The sequence below is a fragment of the Diorhabda carinulata genome, chromosome 8 (assembly GCF_026250575.1).
Source record: "Diorhabda carinulata isolate Delta chromosome 8, icDioCari1.1, whole genome shotgun sequence".
NCBI classification, from domain to species: Eukaryota; Metazoa; Arthropoda; class Insecta; order Coleoptera; family Chrysomelidae; genus Diorhabda; species Diorhabda carinulata.
The window spans coordinates 16,482,169-16,500,637 of NC_079467.1; the positions used below are offsets into that span (position 1 = coordinate 16,482,169).

General features: G+C 32.7%; 1 protein-coding gene across 4 annotated transcripts in view; it reads right to left on the minus strand.

Annotated features, from left to right (window-relative positions):
• LOC130897369 (tolloid-like protein 2) overlaps nt 1–18,469 on the minus strand; it is a 246,522-nt gene that overhangs the window by 24,196 nt on the left and 203,857 nt on the right. For all 4 annotated transcript variants that reach the window (XM_057806196.1, XM_057806198.1, XM_057806195.1 and 1 more), the window contains 4 exons: nt 17,040–17,251; nt 10,416–10,623; nt 7,729–7,937; nt 3,754–3,979 (listed from right to left, as the gene is read on the minus strand). In XM_057806196.1, coding sequence (XP_057662179.1) covers nt 3,754–3,979; nt 7,729–7,937; nt 10,416–10,623; nt 17,040–17,251 — 855 coding nt within the window. The remainder of the gene's footprint in view (nt 1–3,753; nt 3,980–7,728; nt 7,938–10,415; nt 10,624–17,039; nt 17,252–18,469) is intronic.

Here is an 18,469-nt window from a genome sequence, read left to right on the forward strand (position 1 = left end):
TGTGTGTAAGTATATAAATGATGACATAATCTTCTTCTTTTTCCGTGTGTTAGGCGAGTCGCCTGTTTTATCTTCGACATCCTTGCCTCCTATTCTGCTTCAAGGTTGTCGCTTCACCTTTTTCTGGTCGGCCGGTACTCCTTCGGCCCAATGGGCATTTATCCTTATGTGCTTATTCCATTCTTTCTTTCTTGATAGAACCCAATCGTTGACGTCATCTATTCTGCAAAATCTTCTTTTCCTGTCCATATACTTTGTTTTGAACGCAGATATTATCATATTGAAAGATTTAGCTTTGCTGTTAAGCACATGTAAAAACCTTTGAAGATCATCCTCATTTTTTGCGACTGGAACAGCATCATTAGTGTAACGCAATATTGTAATATCATGTAAATATAAATCAAAAAACTAAAAAACTAAAACACAATAAAGCAGAAGGGTCAGACAAAATAGTGAATGAATGAATAACACATGGGAGAGATAGCCCAAAGCAAAAAATGATTAAGATCATGTGAAGAGTATCAGAATCAGAAACAAACCCATGAAGGTAGTCTACTGGATTAATTATACCAATACTGAAAGTAGGAAATGCCAATTTACGTAGTAATTATAGAGATATTATTTTGCTTAATACCGTATACAGAATATTAACAAAAATAATACATGGAAGTCTGAAAAAGTAGCAAAAATTGAAAGAGAGGAGTATCAAAAAGGTTTTAGACAAGAAAAATCGCAGAGAAGACAATATATATTTTAAAACAAGTGGTCGAAAAAAGGTAGGAGCACAACATTAGTACTATGTTGGAATTTCTGGAACCGTTGGTGATATTCAGACAGTGTAATTGTGAGTGTTGTAGTGTAAACAGTGTGTTCAGTAACAACATTAGTATGCAAATACTATTTATCGACTTCAAACAAGCATTCGACAGCCTGCAAACGGGCAAAATTATAAAAGACAAGAAATTTTAAGTAAATGTTTGGGTAAGCGAAGGTGATGGCATTGTTTAACATTTCAGTGGGAGCAATAATGTAGGAATGTAATATCGATATAAGTATCATCAATAAATAAAAATAAATAAATGCATATGTTGATGATTTAACTCTAATAGCAAGAAACCGAAAAACTCTTGAAGACACATTAGAAAAAATTGTAGAAGAGGCAGGAAACAAAGGATTGAAAATAAATCAGAAAATGACAAAATATATGTAAATGGAAATCGAAAAAGAAGTTCACAAATAAGAAACAATAAAAATAAATGTCATCTTCGACCTAGTCAAAGAGCAACTAAACTATGGAATTGAGAATATATTAGAAAATGAGGATAAATTCAAGCAGAAATAATATAATAGTAAAGGCAAATCACAAGAATGGAAAACAGCAAGGTACAAGGAAAATTCCAGAAAGGAGATCGAACGGAAAAATATTTGCTAGTAAGACCAAAAAAATAGATGAAAATATCAGATTGTACAAGATATGCAAAGATTAGGAGTACGTGACTGGAACAAAATAAATATTTGAACATGCGTTCAGAGATCCTGAAATTTGTTGTCAAAATTTTCCTACAAATGCTAAAATTAAGTATCAAGCTTTCATTAGGTATTTGTTTTTAAAAGATAATATGCCCACGCAAATGAAGAAAGAAATAGACATATGTATGGACTCTGCACCATCATTTTCGGCTATAAAATTTTGGGTAACTGACATCAAACGTGGCCGTATGAGCTTGATTGATGACGAGCATTTAGAATGACCAAAAAATGCGAAAACCAACGATTCCACCGAAAAACTCCACCAAATGTTATTGGATAATCATCGGATTGAGATTAGAGGGATAGAAGAGGCTATTGATACATAATTATTAGAGAATTTGTAAGCTATTCAGGCGTTGGGTGCACATTTAAATGGTTATTTTCCAGGCCTCATTGACCCAGGTTGGCCAGTCATATTTCCGCATCAATTTATATCAATATATATCTTGCATCATTACTTGATTAAATGAAGGGAGAAAATTTAGAAAAGTGACCATATTCACAAGGAAAGAAAGTGCTATTCCAACAGTATAACCTCAAGCCACTTTTTACTGTTTCCTAATAGTGAGGTTTCACTTGCAGGATGGTCCCAGAAGTACCTGGTCTGACCTGGAGATGGCGGAAGTTGCATAGAAAATACCACTCTGTTAGAAAGTATACAATCTAGTCAGCATATGTTGTAAGTTTGAAAACGTTAAGTTGTTTAATATTTGTTCAGCAGCCATCAAGACTGAACGTTTTCAGTGAAATTTTAAACATAGAAAAAATTGCTTATTGTTGTGTGATACAATACTTTAATTTGAAAAGCGTTAGAACAACCAATATAAAAGGTAAACTAGATTCTCTTCTAGGTGAGACTGCTCCTTCGTTATCAACAGCTAGCAGAGTTTAAACGAGGCCGTACGTCCAACGAAAGCGAGCATCATTGTGGTGATGTTGGATGATCGTCGATTGAAGACATAGAAAACATTCTAAAAAGTGCGGTACATCGCATATCAACTGAAAATATGGACGTAAAGTTGTTTCGGCAATGATTCGCAGAAATAAAGCCAAATTTTGCACAGTTTCTCAAACATGGATGGAGCGTGGGTCTACCAGTTCTCATCAGAAACAAAAGAATAATCAAAACAATAAAGTAAAAAGGGAGAACCGGCTCCAAAGAAGGCATCTGCAGGCAAGGTCATGGCGTCGGTTTTTTTGTGATACACTTGGTACAATTTTTATTGACTATCTTGAAAAAAAAAAAACGATCAACGGCGAGTATTATGGGCTGTAATTGAAACAATGCACCGGTTCACACATCCGTAATTGCAATGGCCAAAATTAATGAATTAAAGTTTCAATTTCTATCTCATGCACCTATTCGCCAGATTTAGCCCCCTCCGATTATGTCTTGTTCCCAGACTTGAAACAATGGTTTGGTGGTCAAATATTTCCCAACAATGAAGAGATGATGTCGGCAGTTAATGGCTATTTTAAGATGGTGGTTGATGCTTATTATAAAAAGGGTATCGAACTTATTGAACATTGCTAGGAAAAGTCTGTAGAATTAAAAGAAGATTACATTCAAATTTTTTGTGTTTTCTTTGTTGAGCCAGGTACTTCAAGGTCCATCCACGAATGTTAGTGTCTATTTTGACAGAAAGATGGTAACCAGGGTTAAAAAGGTCTGAGCATAGCTGGACTAAGTGTTTATAGACTTAAATATGTTGAAAAAGTGAGATGATTATGGAAAAAATGTCTTGTTTCTTTCTTAGGCTGGAAACTTTATGTATCATGAGAAGCTTCTTGTGCAGCTGTCTTAATTTGATGATAAAATAAAAATATCTCAATTGAATCACACTGTTAAAATGTATGTCTTGAAGCATTGAGTTTGATAGTGATGTAAGTGAATACAGAATCTATTATTTTTTAAAAACAATTTCTATGTGAAGATTATATGCATGATATAGTTTTATAAGTATATTCGGACATCCTTAGTACATATCTGCTCTCCCAACTACCCGTTCATAGTAGAAACGAAATATCTCATAACAAATGACATCTGATACGATAAAAAATATCTTCAGTTCCTTAAAAATAGAAGTTTCTTAATTCCAAATGGACTGGAAACATAATATCCCTCTGTGAGTGTGGTGAATAAATGTAGAATATGTACAAATATGAAATAAGTACAATACAATTCCAGGAAACAATAATAAAAATGTTTAGTTGGTTACTTACTCTCCTTTGGGTCCTTTTGGTACTTCGAACATCACAAAATCCAACCGCACCCTTTCCAAGTGTTGGGAATCTTGCATACCATATATGAAATATCTGCAAACCAATTTAGGCATATATGGAAATGGATAGTTTGGACTAACGACAACGCCGCTGGATTCTTTTTTACTCAGAATTTTTTGATCACACTCGGTACCTCGGATGTGCTCCCCATCGTTTTTTATGAAATCTAAAATACAATATACGGTTATGCGCAAATCTAAAAAATTGAGAATAAATTTATGAATGGATCGAATTTGGATGAATGGGTATTGGTCATTTCGACGGTAATGTCACTTTTCTTTAACAGGAAGTTAACAAACCCTTAAAAGTTACGAGATACATGGGCGCTTCTACAAGATTATCGAAGAAACGGAATAAATGGGAAAGAATCTGCCCAAAACTTTCTCCACTTTGCACCTCATGCTAAAGATATTGATGGTATGTGCATCATCGAATTTATGTGTGTGGAAAAAACCTAATAGTTTATAACGTTTTTCAAATATAAAGCGTCACGTACAAATGTACAAGAAAACGAACTTGCAAGACGTCAATTTGTGTGGACAAATCAGAGTCTGTTGTTTTAAAGCTTAACAATGGACACAACCATTTATTTCTGGAATATTACAATCAGTTCGAACACTTTGAGTACCGTGTGTACAACAGAGTACACACGGCGTATACACACAAAGTATACACGGCGCTGTTCTACACAGCTGTGTGTATCTATGTGTATACATACTTTATTCTCTAAATCACATGTATGCCAAGCACACTTTGCGTTATTTTGTTATAGAACTTTTATAGCTATGACCTGGCTGTATTTGAGAATTTGCTTAACGCTTATTTTCAAATTTGCTCCTGTTCTGTACGTATCTTTTAAGAAAAGAGGAGTTTTATCAAAAATTTACAACAGTTCCAAGCATTTTCTTCGAGAATAGAAATATTTCAAGATTATAGAACATGAAAAAAAAATTATTGTTACGAACGCGTCTCCACCCTGGAGCATATATGTATTGAAATTCTAAAATTCGGCGAAGGCGATATACTTTTTATAGAAAGCGGAATCTGTTGGATGTTTGTTTTATATAATTTTTCATTGTATAAGGAGGTTCATTCACATTGTCTCTCTTGATTAATTTCTATGAAGGTCTATTTATTTATTTGTTTTGTTTCTCTATTTTTCTAGATCTTTGGAGAATTATTTTTGGATATAAAAGGAGTTTATTTAGTTTAATTCAGTTAATAATAGATAGTCGTGGAGAACAGAACGAATTAGCAAAGTAATCGAAGAATTCAAATAAATTATTAAGTTAAGTGATACTGATAAGTGAATTTGTATCAGTTAGTTAAGTGTAGTATATACTATTTAAATGAATTAAGAACGTAAGAGGCAGTCTCAATTAATTAATCCCACGAATAGAAATCATATAAATAAATAAGGAAAACATTACATAATTTTCTTTTCTAAACTATATGATTTTTAAAGAAGTATTCTAAAAAATTTTGTAATTTTAATCAATAACCTCACACACGAACGGCTAAGTAACAAATAACAAATTTTGTGAAAGCAGGCCGATATATAGAGGAAAAAACATGTATACCAGCATATACGAGTATATACAGTAATTATAACCAAAAAAGTTTGGCTCTTATGATCGATTTAAAAATAAAGGGTGGCAGTCAAAGTGTTGATTTGTATCTACAGTGCGGTCGTAAAGTATGGAATAAATTCAATAATTTATAATCCAAGAGATATTTTCAAAAACCCTCGGACACGTCAATTTTATTTTTCGACGAGGATTTTTTAGGAGAAAAAATTAATATACAGAGTGTTCTCAAAAAAGCTGGACAGGTAGCAACTTTGTTTTTTTGAATAGACACCCCCAATTTTTTTACATTTTCGGATTCCTTGTAAAATTCTAAGCATTTTTCATGTGACACTCCCTATACCTAACTTTAACCGTTTTGAAATTAGAGGAATGAACAATTTACTATTAAATTATAAGTGGCTATGACTTTTTGACACAAAACAGCACTTTATTTCATTTTGCTTTTAATTCGATATTGCCTAAAGTGTTTTTCGATTTCTAAATATCTATCAAAGTATCTTTTTGCATGGTCGCAATAGTTTTTTCTTTTTGAAAAAACATTTTTATAATTAATTTTATTATCGAGATCCGGCTTACTGAGACGCAGAGGATAGAAGTTTTAATCATGATTGGCTATGGGAATAGAACCAGAACGCAACAGGAAGTATGCGAGTTATTTAACTAAAAATATCCCGATCGGACTCCAATTTCGCAATTAACAGTAAGTAAGATTGAAAAAAAATTTCGAGAAATTGGTCATGTAAGAGATGCTCCAAAGTCTGGTAGACCATCTGTCTCAGAAGAAACACAATTGGATGTTTTATTAAGTGTCCAAGAACGGCCGCATGTTACAACTAGAGAACTGGCCTCAGAATTATGTTAGTAAAACAGCAGTGATCAAAACATTATTTAAAAGCAAATACCACCCTTACAAAATGCAAGTCCTTCAAGAACTTTATGAAGACGATTATGACAGACGTCTCGAGTTTTGCGAACGTTTACAAGCTATGTGCCTTGAGAATGAAAACTTTGTGAAAAATATTGTGTTTTCGGACGCGAGGCTACGTTTAATTTAAATGGAGAAGTAAACACGCAAAACTACAGTTATTGGTCGGACGTAAATCCGCATTGGATGCGCGAAGGCCATACTCAGTATAGGGAAAAAATTAACGTATGGGCGGGTATTGTAGAAAACAGTATTTTAGGGCCCTTTTTCATTGAAGAAAGTTTAACTGGTGAAAGGTATTTGCAGCTTTTACATAACGATGTTCTACCAGCCCTAGCAACGTTATATCCGGGAGAGGATTTACCTAATGTAAACATTTGGTTCCAACAGGAACATTACCATGCACAAGTTCGCGCATATTTAGATCAAATTTTGCCGAATAGGTGGATTGGAAGAAGGGGGGCGATCGAATGGGCTCCAAGGTCCCCGGACTTAACCCCTTTAGACTTTTTCCTGTGGGGTTACATAAAAGAAAAAGTTTTTAAAACAAAACCTGCAGATATGGAAGAATTAAAAAATCGTATTACTCAAGAAATGCGACGTATCACACCACAAGTCATTAATAGTGTCCAGAATGAATTTATTAATCGGTTAGGTTATTGCCAGTTAACAAATGGAAGACATTTTCAACATTTGTTAAAATCAAATTATGTAAACTAGGTATTAGAGTTAAAATATCGTGTAAAAATCGTAATTTTTAAAAAATGGAAACCCGTGGATTCTATTAATTTCGTATAAATTTTTCTCTTGTTTTTTCCTTCAAAAAAATCCTCGTCGAAAAATAAAATTGACGTGTCCGAGGGTTTTTGAAAATATCTCTTGGATTAGAAATTATTGAATTTATTCCATACTTTACGACCGCACTGTATATAATCATTTCTTTCATCACAGAAATTTCAAAATTGAATAATGCCGAACGAAGCAGATGACATTGCTGAAAAATCTGGCTCAGACATAGATACTAAAAATGTGGAAAATATAAGGAAATCTTTGTTCAGTGTCCTTTCGTAACTTTTCATTTAAATCTCTCGCGTGCAGATGAACTACGAAATTTGTTTGATACATAAATTTATAAGTATTATTTCATTTGTTCAAATACTCTTGATAAATTTATTGAACAATATTCGTATCAATCGATTCGATTAAATGTGACTCATCAGAAAGTGAAGCTAGTCATCTTATTCTTTACATACTCTTTTTGGAACTACAACAGATGCCAATTTGAGTTCTGAACCCAGTTGTTTCATTCGTCAAAACTATGGTATTAATATGCGCGTCGACTATATAAGCATTCTGTTATTTTATTTTTGCTATTTGCTATTAACTCTCAATAATACTCACCTAGTTTAGTGAATGAATTTGAGAACTCAAAAATTCCTTTGAATCCTCGGTTTTGAGTATTGGCAGTGCGTGGGAGGGTGACGAATGCAACAAGAAGGGTGGATTCTGACGAATAAATTACTAAATTACGTTGTTGACCACAATAGGTACCAATCACAGCTGAACTATTATCCGGTCCATCGTAGACTTTCACATAGTCAAAAGGACAACTGAAAATGAAGAAATAATAAATTATGAAAATATTTTTTTGAAAATGTCAACCATTACTCCTAAAATTTCCTTCCCAATTGGAATTTAACGATGTTAATAATGGGATGTGGTAAAATATATGGTGAAAAGAAAATTGATAACAAAATGGAGAAATTATAAAACCGGTTAATTAGATAAGAGAAAGTTGTTCCTACTTCAAAAATCGGCTCAATACATTGCCATTGAAGTGGACTTTCCATATAAAAATTATAAAAAACAAAAAGATTGAACTTCAATTAAAAAATATTTTAGCTAATTGATAGGAGAATCAGTCTTCCTCTAAAAAATAATTTCAGCTTTTGATATGCGCTAATGAAAGCAATTTTTCATTATCCACAGATTCCTGTTTCAAGTGCATTGTTAATACAATAGACAGTCGAGTATATCAGATACAGAGAAAAGGGAAGCCATAGAACAATATAAATAGAAAAGAGCAGTTCAAAAAAAACCATCCTTAGAGCAAAGGAGAGGTCTTGGAAAAAAGTAGTGGATAAGGTTGAAAATGATATTTGGAGCTGAGGGTATGAAATAGCAACAAAATCGTTGGGACTTGGACTATATACTCGTTTATAGCTAATCAGTTTTCTCCAAAGTGCAGAACATAAATTGGGACCCTTCAAGTATTACGAAAAATAATATATCCTTTACAAGTGTGAAAGTTATAACTTAAAAAAGCACCAGGATCGGATTGCATTCCACCGGACATAATTCGATATGTAACTACAAAATTCGCTGATGAGTCATTAACGCTCATGATCTGTCAGCTTATCGACGGTGATATAGAAGATAGAGAGGCCCTAGAGAAGCCTGAAAAATCAGTAACTATTTAAACAGCCTACAGATCTCTCTGCTTGATTGACTATATGGTAAAGCCTCTTGAAGAACTTATCTAGGCAAGACTTATAGCGCAAATGAAGAACGCGAGAGGAATTTCCAAAATGCAGTTTGGTTTTACCGAGGGAAAATCGACTATTAATGCAGTAAACCTGGTTATGGGTAAGGAAAAGATTGCTAAGATCTTCGCATAGTAATCAGGAGCTCTGTTTCTTAATAACACTTGATGTAAAAAATGCATTTAATTCAACTACATGTCTGAGGATTGTACAAGCGCTCCAAGACAAGAGAATATCACCATATTCAGAACGTTTGGTGAAAAGCTACTTTCATAATAGAGAGCTCTTGATTGGGCGGAGACATCACATGGAAATCACCTGTAGGAGTACCACAAAAATTCATCTTATGTCCAGACCTATGGAAACTCTATTATGACAAAGTTCTTAATCTGGAGATGCCGTATGACGTCACTCTTATTGGTTATGCTGATGACTTTGCAGTGGTGGTCACCGGAGCTTCAGAAGAATTACTGGTTACCCTGACATATATTGTAATATATCGAAAGTATACGAAAGAAATGAATATAGAATTCGCGGAAGAAAAGACTGATAGTTGATCGTAGTGCAATTAGGCAGGTGATCATAGAAGTGAAAAATACAGGTGTTGGAACTAAATCAAAAATAAGCTATAAATTTTAGTGAATATGCCAAAATAAGTCCACGAAGTATGATGAAGTAATACCTTCTGGTGGTTCCGTTATACTATCTGTTGAAGAGGGGAGGTTTTTAATGGGTGAAAATCTCACATATCCCCACAATTCCAGCAGCCAAGATGCCTTATGAAGATTTCCCCTCCATAAAAAAAATTTAGACTAAAATAGATTAGTTGAGAACCTTTGAGACCAAAAGTTATGCTAAGGGGCTATGCTAGGGCTATCACTAGAAGAGAAAAATTAAGAAAAAACCAAAAGTTTTTTAGCCAAATTTCGTTTCATACATCAACACAGTTTTCTTCGGATGTTATATAATCTTTTCATGTCGTATTCAGCATCAAACAAGGTTTGTGATCTATTTCTTGCCATCAAGTATTTCTAACCTTTAAAAAAAGTAGTTGCTAATTGAAGCTTGGTCAATTTTGGGGGAATACTTGCCCGTCTCAATTAAAGGTTACCTGAGGTGGGAATTTGTGTTTTTGCATTCCTAAGAACTGGATTCCCATATATTCTTACCTGATATATAGAATTTAACACTCTATAATCGCTTGTTTTGATTAAGTATTGTGGTGGACCCAAGTGTAATTTACATGCACAAAATCCTTTTTAATATAGAATGCTTTGAATGTTGTTGATAGAGAGGTATGAGCAAAGATTTGAGCAGAAATATTACTACCGTAAAAAGGTGCCTAGCGCCTCTGCCCAATCTTCTTTGGTTATTTGACTATCTCGCATAATCATATCTTCTATTTTTGCTATGTTTTCTAGCACTTTTGGAACGTGTTGGATATGGACCAACCACATTGATTGGAATGGAAAATATTTTGCAATAAATATTGGAAATATGTATATTCTTCTATAAACTAAATTTAAAATTTGAAAAATTACTTACTGAGGCCCTCCAAAAAACAGATCGAAATCTCTAAATTCCAGTCGGATTCTTTCTCCAGGACTACCAAGGAATTGGTAAGAGCAGTGCAGTGCTTTAGGATAGGCACCAGGATAGGTCGGCGTTAATATTGATCCTGTGTGTTTCACCGATCCTTTAACCAAAAAATTACATGGTCCTCCAGCTAAAGGCGTACCAACTTCAAATTCAGCTGAAAAGGAAATAAATTATTCATTACAAGAGTAGCTACTTGATTTTTAAGATATGGTAACATTCATGTGAATATGAAGAATTTAAGGGCTATCTTAAAGTTTGACATTTTTAATGGTGAACGTACTAAGAACGTGTTGTCATAAGATTGCTATTTCTGGTGTTTACAGATATATGAAACACTTATATTGGTTTAAAAAATGGAATTAAACTGAAAACATTTTGGTGCGATAATTTTTATGACTTTCGACGTGGATTAAACCAACAGAAGTGTGCCGTCAACTCGCTTGAATATACAATGATGAAGCACTATCTTTAGCTACTTTAGCACAAGATCAAAGAACTTTTTATTTTATCCTATATGGTCGTAAGAGTAAATGAAGAAAACAAAAGTTGATATTTCTATAATAATTCTTGTTAAATCTATATTGATCTTGGAGAACTACTCATAAAGCAGGTTATTAGGTAACAGGTTATCTCCAATTTTTTTAATTAATTGCTCCAAAATCTGTACTATTCTTAAAAAGTTTCATCGAAAAATGAATTTCTTAGTGAATAAAATCAGATGAAACATCGATATTGTTTTTATAGTATCTTCTAAATATCCAGGTTGTTTCAAAGAGAAGTGACTTCGTGTTTAAGATAGGTAGTAAACTGAAACACAATTGGGGTTTGCTTAGTAGAAAATTCTCCTTGTTATGAAATTTTGTCAGATCACGTCATATGGACCCCCTTTACCAGTTCATGATAGAAAACTGATTGAAATATAATTATCGAAAGTAATAGTACCTGAAAATTATCTTTTAAATTCAAATTTATAATTTTTCTCCACCAAAAAATTTCTGTCCTACTTCAAATTAAAAAATTAATTATAAAAAATCTATCACAGATAACTTAGAAAAAATTTTCAGTGATTATAGTAAAATATTTGAAATTTCACAAGAAATACTTATCAGGTTTTAATACAAATAGATTCAAAATGTCCTTATTTAACACCCTTTATAGCTCTTAACTATTAAATTGGTAAGAACGACATCTATCGGACAATCGCAAAACCTATGTCGTTGCATCTCATGGAATTACTCAAAAGTTTCTAGGTCAGCACTTTTCATTCGGTCGTTATTGTTCAGAATGTTTAAACAAGTGTTTTCTATTAGAACATGAGGTGAGGAAGCCATAATTAACTTTTAAATGTAGACTATTAGATTTTAAGTTCCTAGATTTGACTCTTTGTGGGAAAACGAATTATGAGGTTTTGATTTACGTTGGTTTATGACAAAATATTGATGAAGAATAGATTCAAACGAAATAATCACAACCTAATTTGCGATTTAATTTTTTTTATTTTAATAGTACACTTGTTTTGTTCTCAAGATATACAGGGACATCATGAGGAAGGTATTTATAGTATGTCTAGTTCCAATTAGACATCTTCCTCCACAATAGTATCTCAATATCTCAATTATTGAAATATTTACTTATAATGATGTTCTAAAACAAAAAACTAACATCAATAGGAATGAAAGGAAAAATTATTGTGTTGAACTGAATTAAGGAAGTTTTTGGTGGATTACCAAGAATGGAATCTCACTATTGTAGACTTTTATCGACTAAGAAGTATTTGGAGCCAATTTGGCAAAGCAAATCTGCATTGTGAAGAAAGTACGTTGAGTACTGCGCAGATAAAAACATTCAGTCTTTTTCTCATAAAGAGTTTATGATCTTTGTGTGTCATATAAGCATTTATCCAATCGATACATTACTAAACAACAATAGAGCACGAGTTGAAAAGTCTTTAGACAAAAGTAATGCCTGGCTTGTTTTCACAATGAATTTCCAATGCTTAAGGCATCAAAAATTTATGACAAACAAAATTGGTGGTCCACAACTTTACCTTGTATGATTTGATAAAAATGATGTATATTGCTTTTTATAGCACGAAGTAGAAGGGAAAGTGACTTTTATCGAATCCAATGCATTAAAAGGGGAAGAAATTATTTTGTATACTGATGGATGCGTAGCGCAAAATAAAAAGTAACTTTGTCAAATGCAATACTGAATCTATAAATAAAAAAGAAGCATAATTATTACTCAGGAGTACTTGATAAATGGACATTCACAGATGGAATGTGACAGCATGCATTCCACAATTGAGCGAAGAGTCCGTCATAGAGAAATAATTCACTTGCTGGGTATATTGCTGCTTGTGAATCGGGTCTTTTAAACCCTCGACCCTATCAAGTTAAATATTGAAATCATAGATATTTCCAAAACTTTTCGGCACCAAAATATCACACTTCCATTCGTTCTGGATATAAAACATCCTACTGTTAATGATTTGTGTGATGTACAGTACAGAACTGATGGAAAACTAAATTCAAAAAATTCAAAAAAGTTAAAAAAGTCAAGAGGTTGGTGCTATACTTTCTCTTTATCAAAATCCCCTGCTGATTAAAAAAAGTAAATACGACCATTTACAGCCTCTGACGAAAGTAATTCCTGCGGACCATCATCTTTTACATGACACGCAGCTTCACATAATTTTCCAGATGGAAGTTATGAATATACTTTTTGCATCCAGTAAGAAGCTATATTGAAAAATATTTCTAGTTCTGGTTCAATTTACAAAAATAAAGCATTATGATGTAAAAAAACTTCAAATTCAGTCCGCCTATGACTGGATTATATAATATAATTATCTACGGTGCTGAATTCTCTTTCCTTTTCAGCTCTTGTCATTTTTAAGTGGGCTTTCTATACTTATAATAATGTATTGTTAGTTAATGGGGAATTTGGAACGAAGAAGTAGCTTCTATCGATTATAAATAACCCAGAAACGTGATTTTAGTTCTTTTATAATATTTTCAAAAGCTGTCAGTTTATTAGATCATTTCCTCAAAAAACCTTATAATAATTAATACAAATTATACTATCACTCAAAATCAGAGTAATTGATCTGAATTAGTACGAGGGTTGCTACCTAAATTCTTATTTTTGAAGTTTGAACCAATCGTCGAAGCATGCTTTCCACTCCGATTGAAGTACTTCCAAAATATATGTGATTTGCGCCATTCAATGTCATCAACCATTTCTTCAGGTGTGGGAAAACGTTGATCTTGCAAAGTATTCTCGATCTGCAGGAATGAGAACAAATCATTGGGTGCTAAATAAGGACAATACTGCGGATGACCCATCAATTCGATTTTTTGACTGTTCAAAATTGTTTTTGTTTAAACTGATTTGTGAGAGCTCGCATTGTCGTGGTGAAGAATGATCCGTCTTCTGCAATTGGTTTCCCTAATTTTTTCGAACAATTCTGGCAAACAAATATTGGTGTATCATTCAAAATTGACCTGTTTCGATCTTAAAAACGTCTTTTGGAGTACTGCGATTTAATTTTTCAACATTTCTTTACACCAATCGACACAAAATTTTTTTAGCGATTATTAAATTACGCGGTATCCAACGCGAAGCAATCTTTTTGACAGCCCGATATTCATGCAATATTGGATGTATGTAAATAGAATTGATGCCCAAGTATGTCACATGACGATTTTGCAATATTAGTTTACGCACAACAGCGGATTTTGAATGACCTTCACGAAATTCATCCTGTAGCAAAGTGCGACCATGATTGAATTCGGAAAACCAATGAAACACGATGATTAGAGAAGGTGCTTCATTACCAGAAGTGGATGCGTAATGATCGGCAGACTGCTGTTGGTTCAATCCAGGTCGAAGTTATAGAAAAGATTCGTAGAGAATGTTCGTAATTTAATTCTGTATACAACTTAAATAGCACTCGTATGATAACACGGTCTGATTATGGTCACCATTTAAAATGTCAAACTTTATTATGGCTATGTTAGTTTTAACACATTCACATCTGTGTTGCTATATATCAAAACTTAAGTAGCAACCCTCGTATTATTTTGGGTATTCTTCAAATAAGAGACAGAAAATTAAAGGCTGGATCTAAATTCATAATATATTTTTATAAATTATGTGGGTCATTAAGTTGTCTATCCAACTGGGTCTGTTCATTATTACGGTCATTTTAGGTAACTTTATATACAAAATGCGTGATCAACTTCTATAAAATTCGAAGTTTCATTATGGATTGACGAAGAGAAAACAATTATTTTTGCTCTACTTATTACAAATAATCTTCATTTCTTGAAATTAGAATCTATTGGTCGAGGTCATAAATTTTTCGCCTTTTAGATTTGATTATCCTTATTCACCTTATCAAGTGTTTGTTTCTTCTATAACTACAATATACTACTAATTGCAATAATGAACTGAGCAAACTTATTACGATGTGACAAAAGCAGAACCATACCATGTGTATGGGTTTCTTATAGTATATATTCCATTTGTTTGTGATTGTACTCAATATTTGAAACTAATTAACGAATAGCCAAAGAGATAATCCATTTATTCTCCTTTGAAAATGTATATCATCTATGTGCTTTACATTGCAAGAAAGACATAATTTACAATTATGAACAAATATTTTTCTAACTAGATTGGGCAACTGATAACAGCCGTCGATCATATCTCAGAAACGGATTACATTATAGTTTCAGGCAAAAAAAATTATCACAGAAATGGTACAGAAAATCACGTGGAAATTAGGTTGGAGTTTTTGAAACCACAATATTCTTGTTGAACACATTACCACTACATCAACACTCATAATTACACTGTATGACACGCGATTCCATAACCAAGTCTTGAGAGTTGAGGTAAACTAAAACCTAATAACTCAACTTACCTGTTTTATATTAAACTTTCTCACCAATAAACCTTCTCTCGTTTAATTCCAGCGGGAAAGCCTCCTTGACGGGAACATTTACATTTATTCCTTTATTATTAAACTATAGCAGCAAATGCATTCTCTGAAGACGATAACTTGATTATCGAAACATGTGCCGGACAGTGCAATTGTGAGTGTTGGTGTGAACAGTGTGTTTATAATGTGGATTTTATTTTCAGAATTATAAGTGTACCACTAGAGTGCGTATTTGAAAATATAAAATTAAGAAAACAAAATTTCGTGAAATCAACCCAATTAAATAGCACTTTGCATACGATAATCAAATTCTTGAATAAATTCGGAGCATTTTTCAATTTCACAAGTCTTAGTCTATTTCTTCAAATAATAGGTGGGGGAGAGTGAGAAATTTTTTATAAATTAATTCCTGTAAGTCCTGTTCCGCTTAGCCGATTTTTATAAACTCGATGTACGAGAAATATGGAACAAAGCGCCCCACGCTTTTTTCACAATAATACCAATATTTTTCATTCATTATTGTTTTAAGCTTATTTCAAAAATTCTTTTGAACTTTTTTAGTTTGATGGGTGCTTATTAGTTTTTATAAACTATATTTACTCATAATTAGTAATTATGAGTAAAATAATAAAAAATGTATGCACTAATGTTTCTAAGGCTAGGGATATTCGAAAATTATATGGATTTAATACCAGTAGCGCTATATACAGGGTGTTTCTAAATTCATGCGACAAAATTCAGGAGGTGTTTGCTCGTATGAAATGAGTCTTTTCTATAACAAAATTCACTCAGCTCAACCCTTTGCGAGATATCCCCCTTAGAAGGTGGTGAATAAAATTGAGATTTCAGAGACTTCAGTACATATAGAAACTTGAAATTCTATAGGTAGTGGTCGTTTCCAGCTTTTATTATGAATCTTATAACATTTTACATCTTTCCTAGAAAAAAATTAAGGAATACAAAATATAATGAAATAAGGATGTTGAATTTGGTAAAACTTCATCCTGAGAAAAATTTTTATATGGAATAAAGTGAGGGCTGCTGATTTCACCCCCGTATGAAGTAACAAAAATATTGGAAAAATATCCGTGATTAGACCTTAACGAGTGAACGGAAATCATAGAATTTCAATTTTACTGAAAAAAATGAAAACATGCTGCATATTGCTTTAATTTTTGTTTTCGACTCATTTACTAATTATAACCTGTTATTTTTGCCTATAATTTTGTTACTCATTATGGTTTTATTCTGTATATTGAAATTTTATTTATTTGTTTTATCTTTATTTAGTTATATTTGTGTTTGTTTGTCAGTTTTTGCAAGCTTTTGTCGGTTTCCACTGGAGAGAAGAAATATGTGAAGGCCACGAAAAAGATGGAGTGATAATTTTACCATCAATTGAGGCAATAGGCATGCTGCGAAGAATAAACAGACAATCTATCTAAAATGGAGTAGTATCAATTTTATATGAGCAATTATCTCCTGATTTCTGTCAGATTAATTTGGAAACACCCAGTTCATTGATGAGGTCAAGTTTTTAATAAAAACTGTGTTTTACTGAACCTAGTAAAAACTTTCACCGTATCTCTAATACTTTTCATAAATAGATAAATAATACTTACTGTCATTAATAAACTCATATTTCCCCATAAATATATCATTTGTTGAAGCATTCTTATCCGTATGGTAGGAGAGAGCCATCGCCCTATAAAGAGATACTCTTGTTCTCGGTCGTATTTGCCCACAGTATCTTCCGCCAAAAGGTGTATTCACTAATTCCGCTGGATTCGGTTGCAACACCTCCGCATAAATGTCCATGTATTCGTGAATACAACTATAAGAAAATAAAAACAAAATAAATTAGAAACTAATGTAATAAATAACCAATATGAAGAGAATTGTGAAAAGTTAATGTGAGATAGGAAAATTACAATGCATATTTTATTTGATTTTGAAGACCTCATGCATAATGATAAAATACTACTCCAGTAACAAGTAACTCACGTGCCAATTATCGTCTAAACTCATTTATAGACAATTTTGTTTGTTATAGATAATCGAAGCATTTACAATAGCTTTTCTCAGCAAAAATTGAAAGCAAATTTTTCGGTACCATTTCAAAGATTTTCTTAATACGGAATGATAAGAACTTATCTGATAGCTGAAATCTACTCCTGTCTAAATCATGCCACTTATTTTCATCATCATTTGCAGATTCCGATACACTCTCATATCCATTTTCTATCTCAATATTTTCATCGAATAAATCACTGGTACTTACATAACTACCCGATTCATCTGAAGTGATCACATACTTAGTTTTTGTCCATAACTGAATAGTCCGAATCAAAGGGTCATTCAGTTTATCTTCGAGATCATTTTCACTTTCACTATTTGGAAACTTTGCCAATACATGGCCCTTTCACTCAATTGGACTTTGACGCACATTTATTACCACACTTGGGTTATCTTCGTTATATTGTTTATTTTCAGCTGAAGTACAAGATTCGTTACAATCTACACTTTTTATGTTATTTGTATCGCCTTTTTGAGTTAGAAACATCAATTCTTCAAGAAAATAAATGAAAAACATTATTCAAAATGCCTTAACGGGCGTCAAAATCCTTTTGGACACAGGCGCTAGTAGCGCTTACAACATCTAACAAAAGATATTTGTTTCCAGCTAAAATTGTCATCATGAAATATGGATTAAACCGACTTCTATTATATGATTCGTATTAATGAAGTACATTATTTCGTAATTTTAGAAGTTATTCTGAGGTCAAATGATAGTAGAGTTCTCATTGCACTAATTGAACAAATATGCGGTGCTGATTTATGTTCACATTAAACTTTAATGAATGTAGTTTTAGTTTAATTTGGCAACTCCTGTTCATTTATTACTTCACTTTGTGTCAGTTTATGCAAATATAAATCGGAGTAAGGACAAAGTTATTAGCTTTGATGTGAGTGCTCAGTCAAAGGGTATGCCATATGAAGGTTGTTCTCTCCGAAGAATTTGTATAATTTATTATTTACAGTTGTTTGTTCA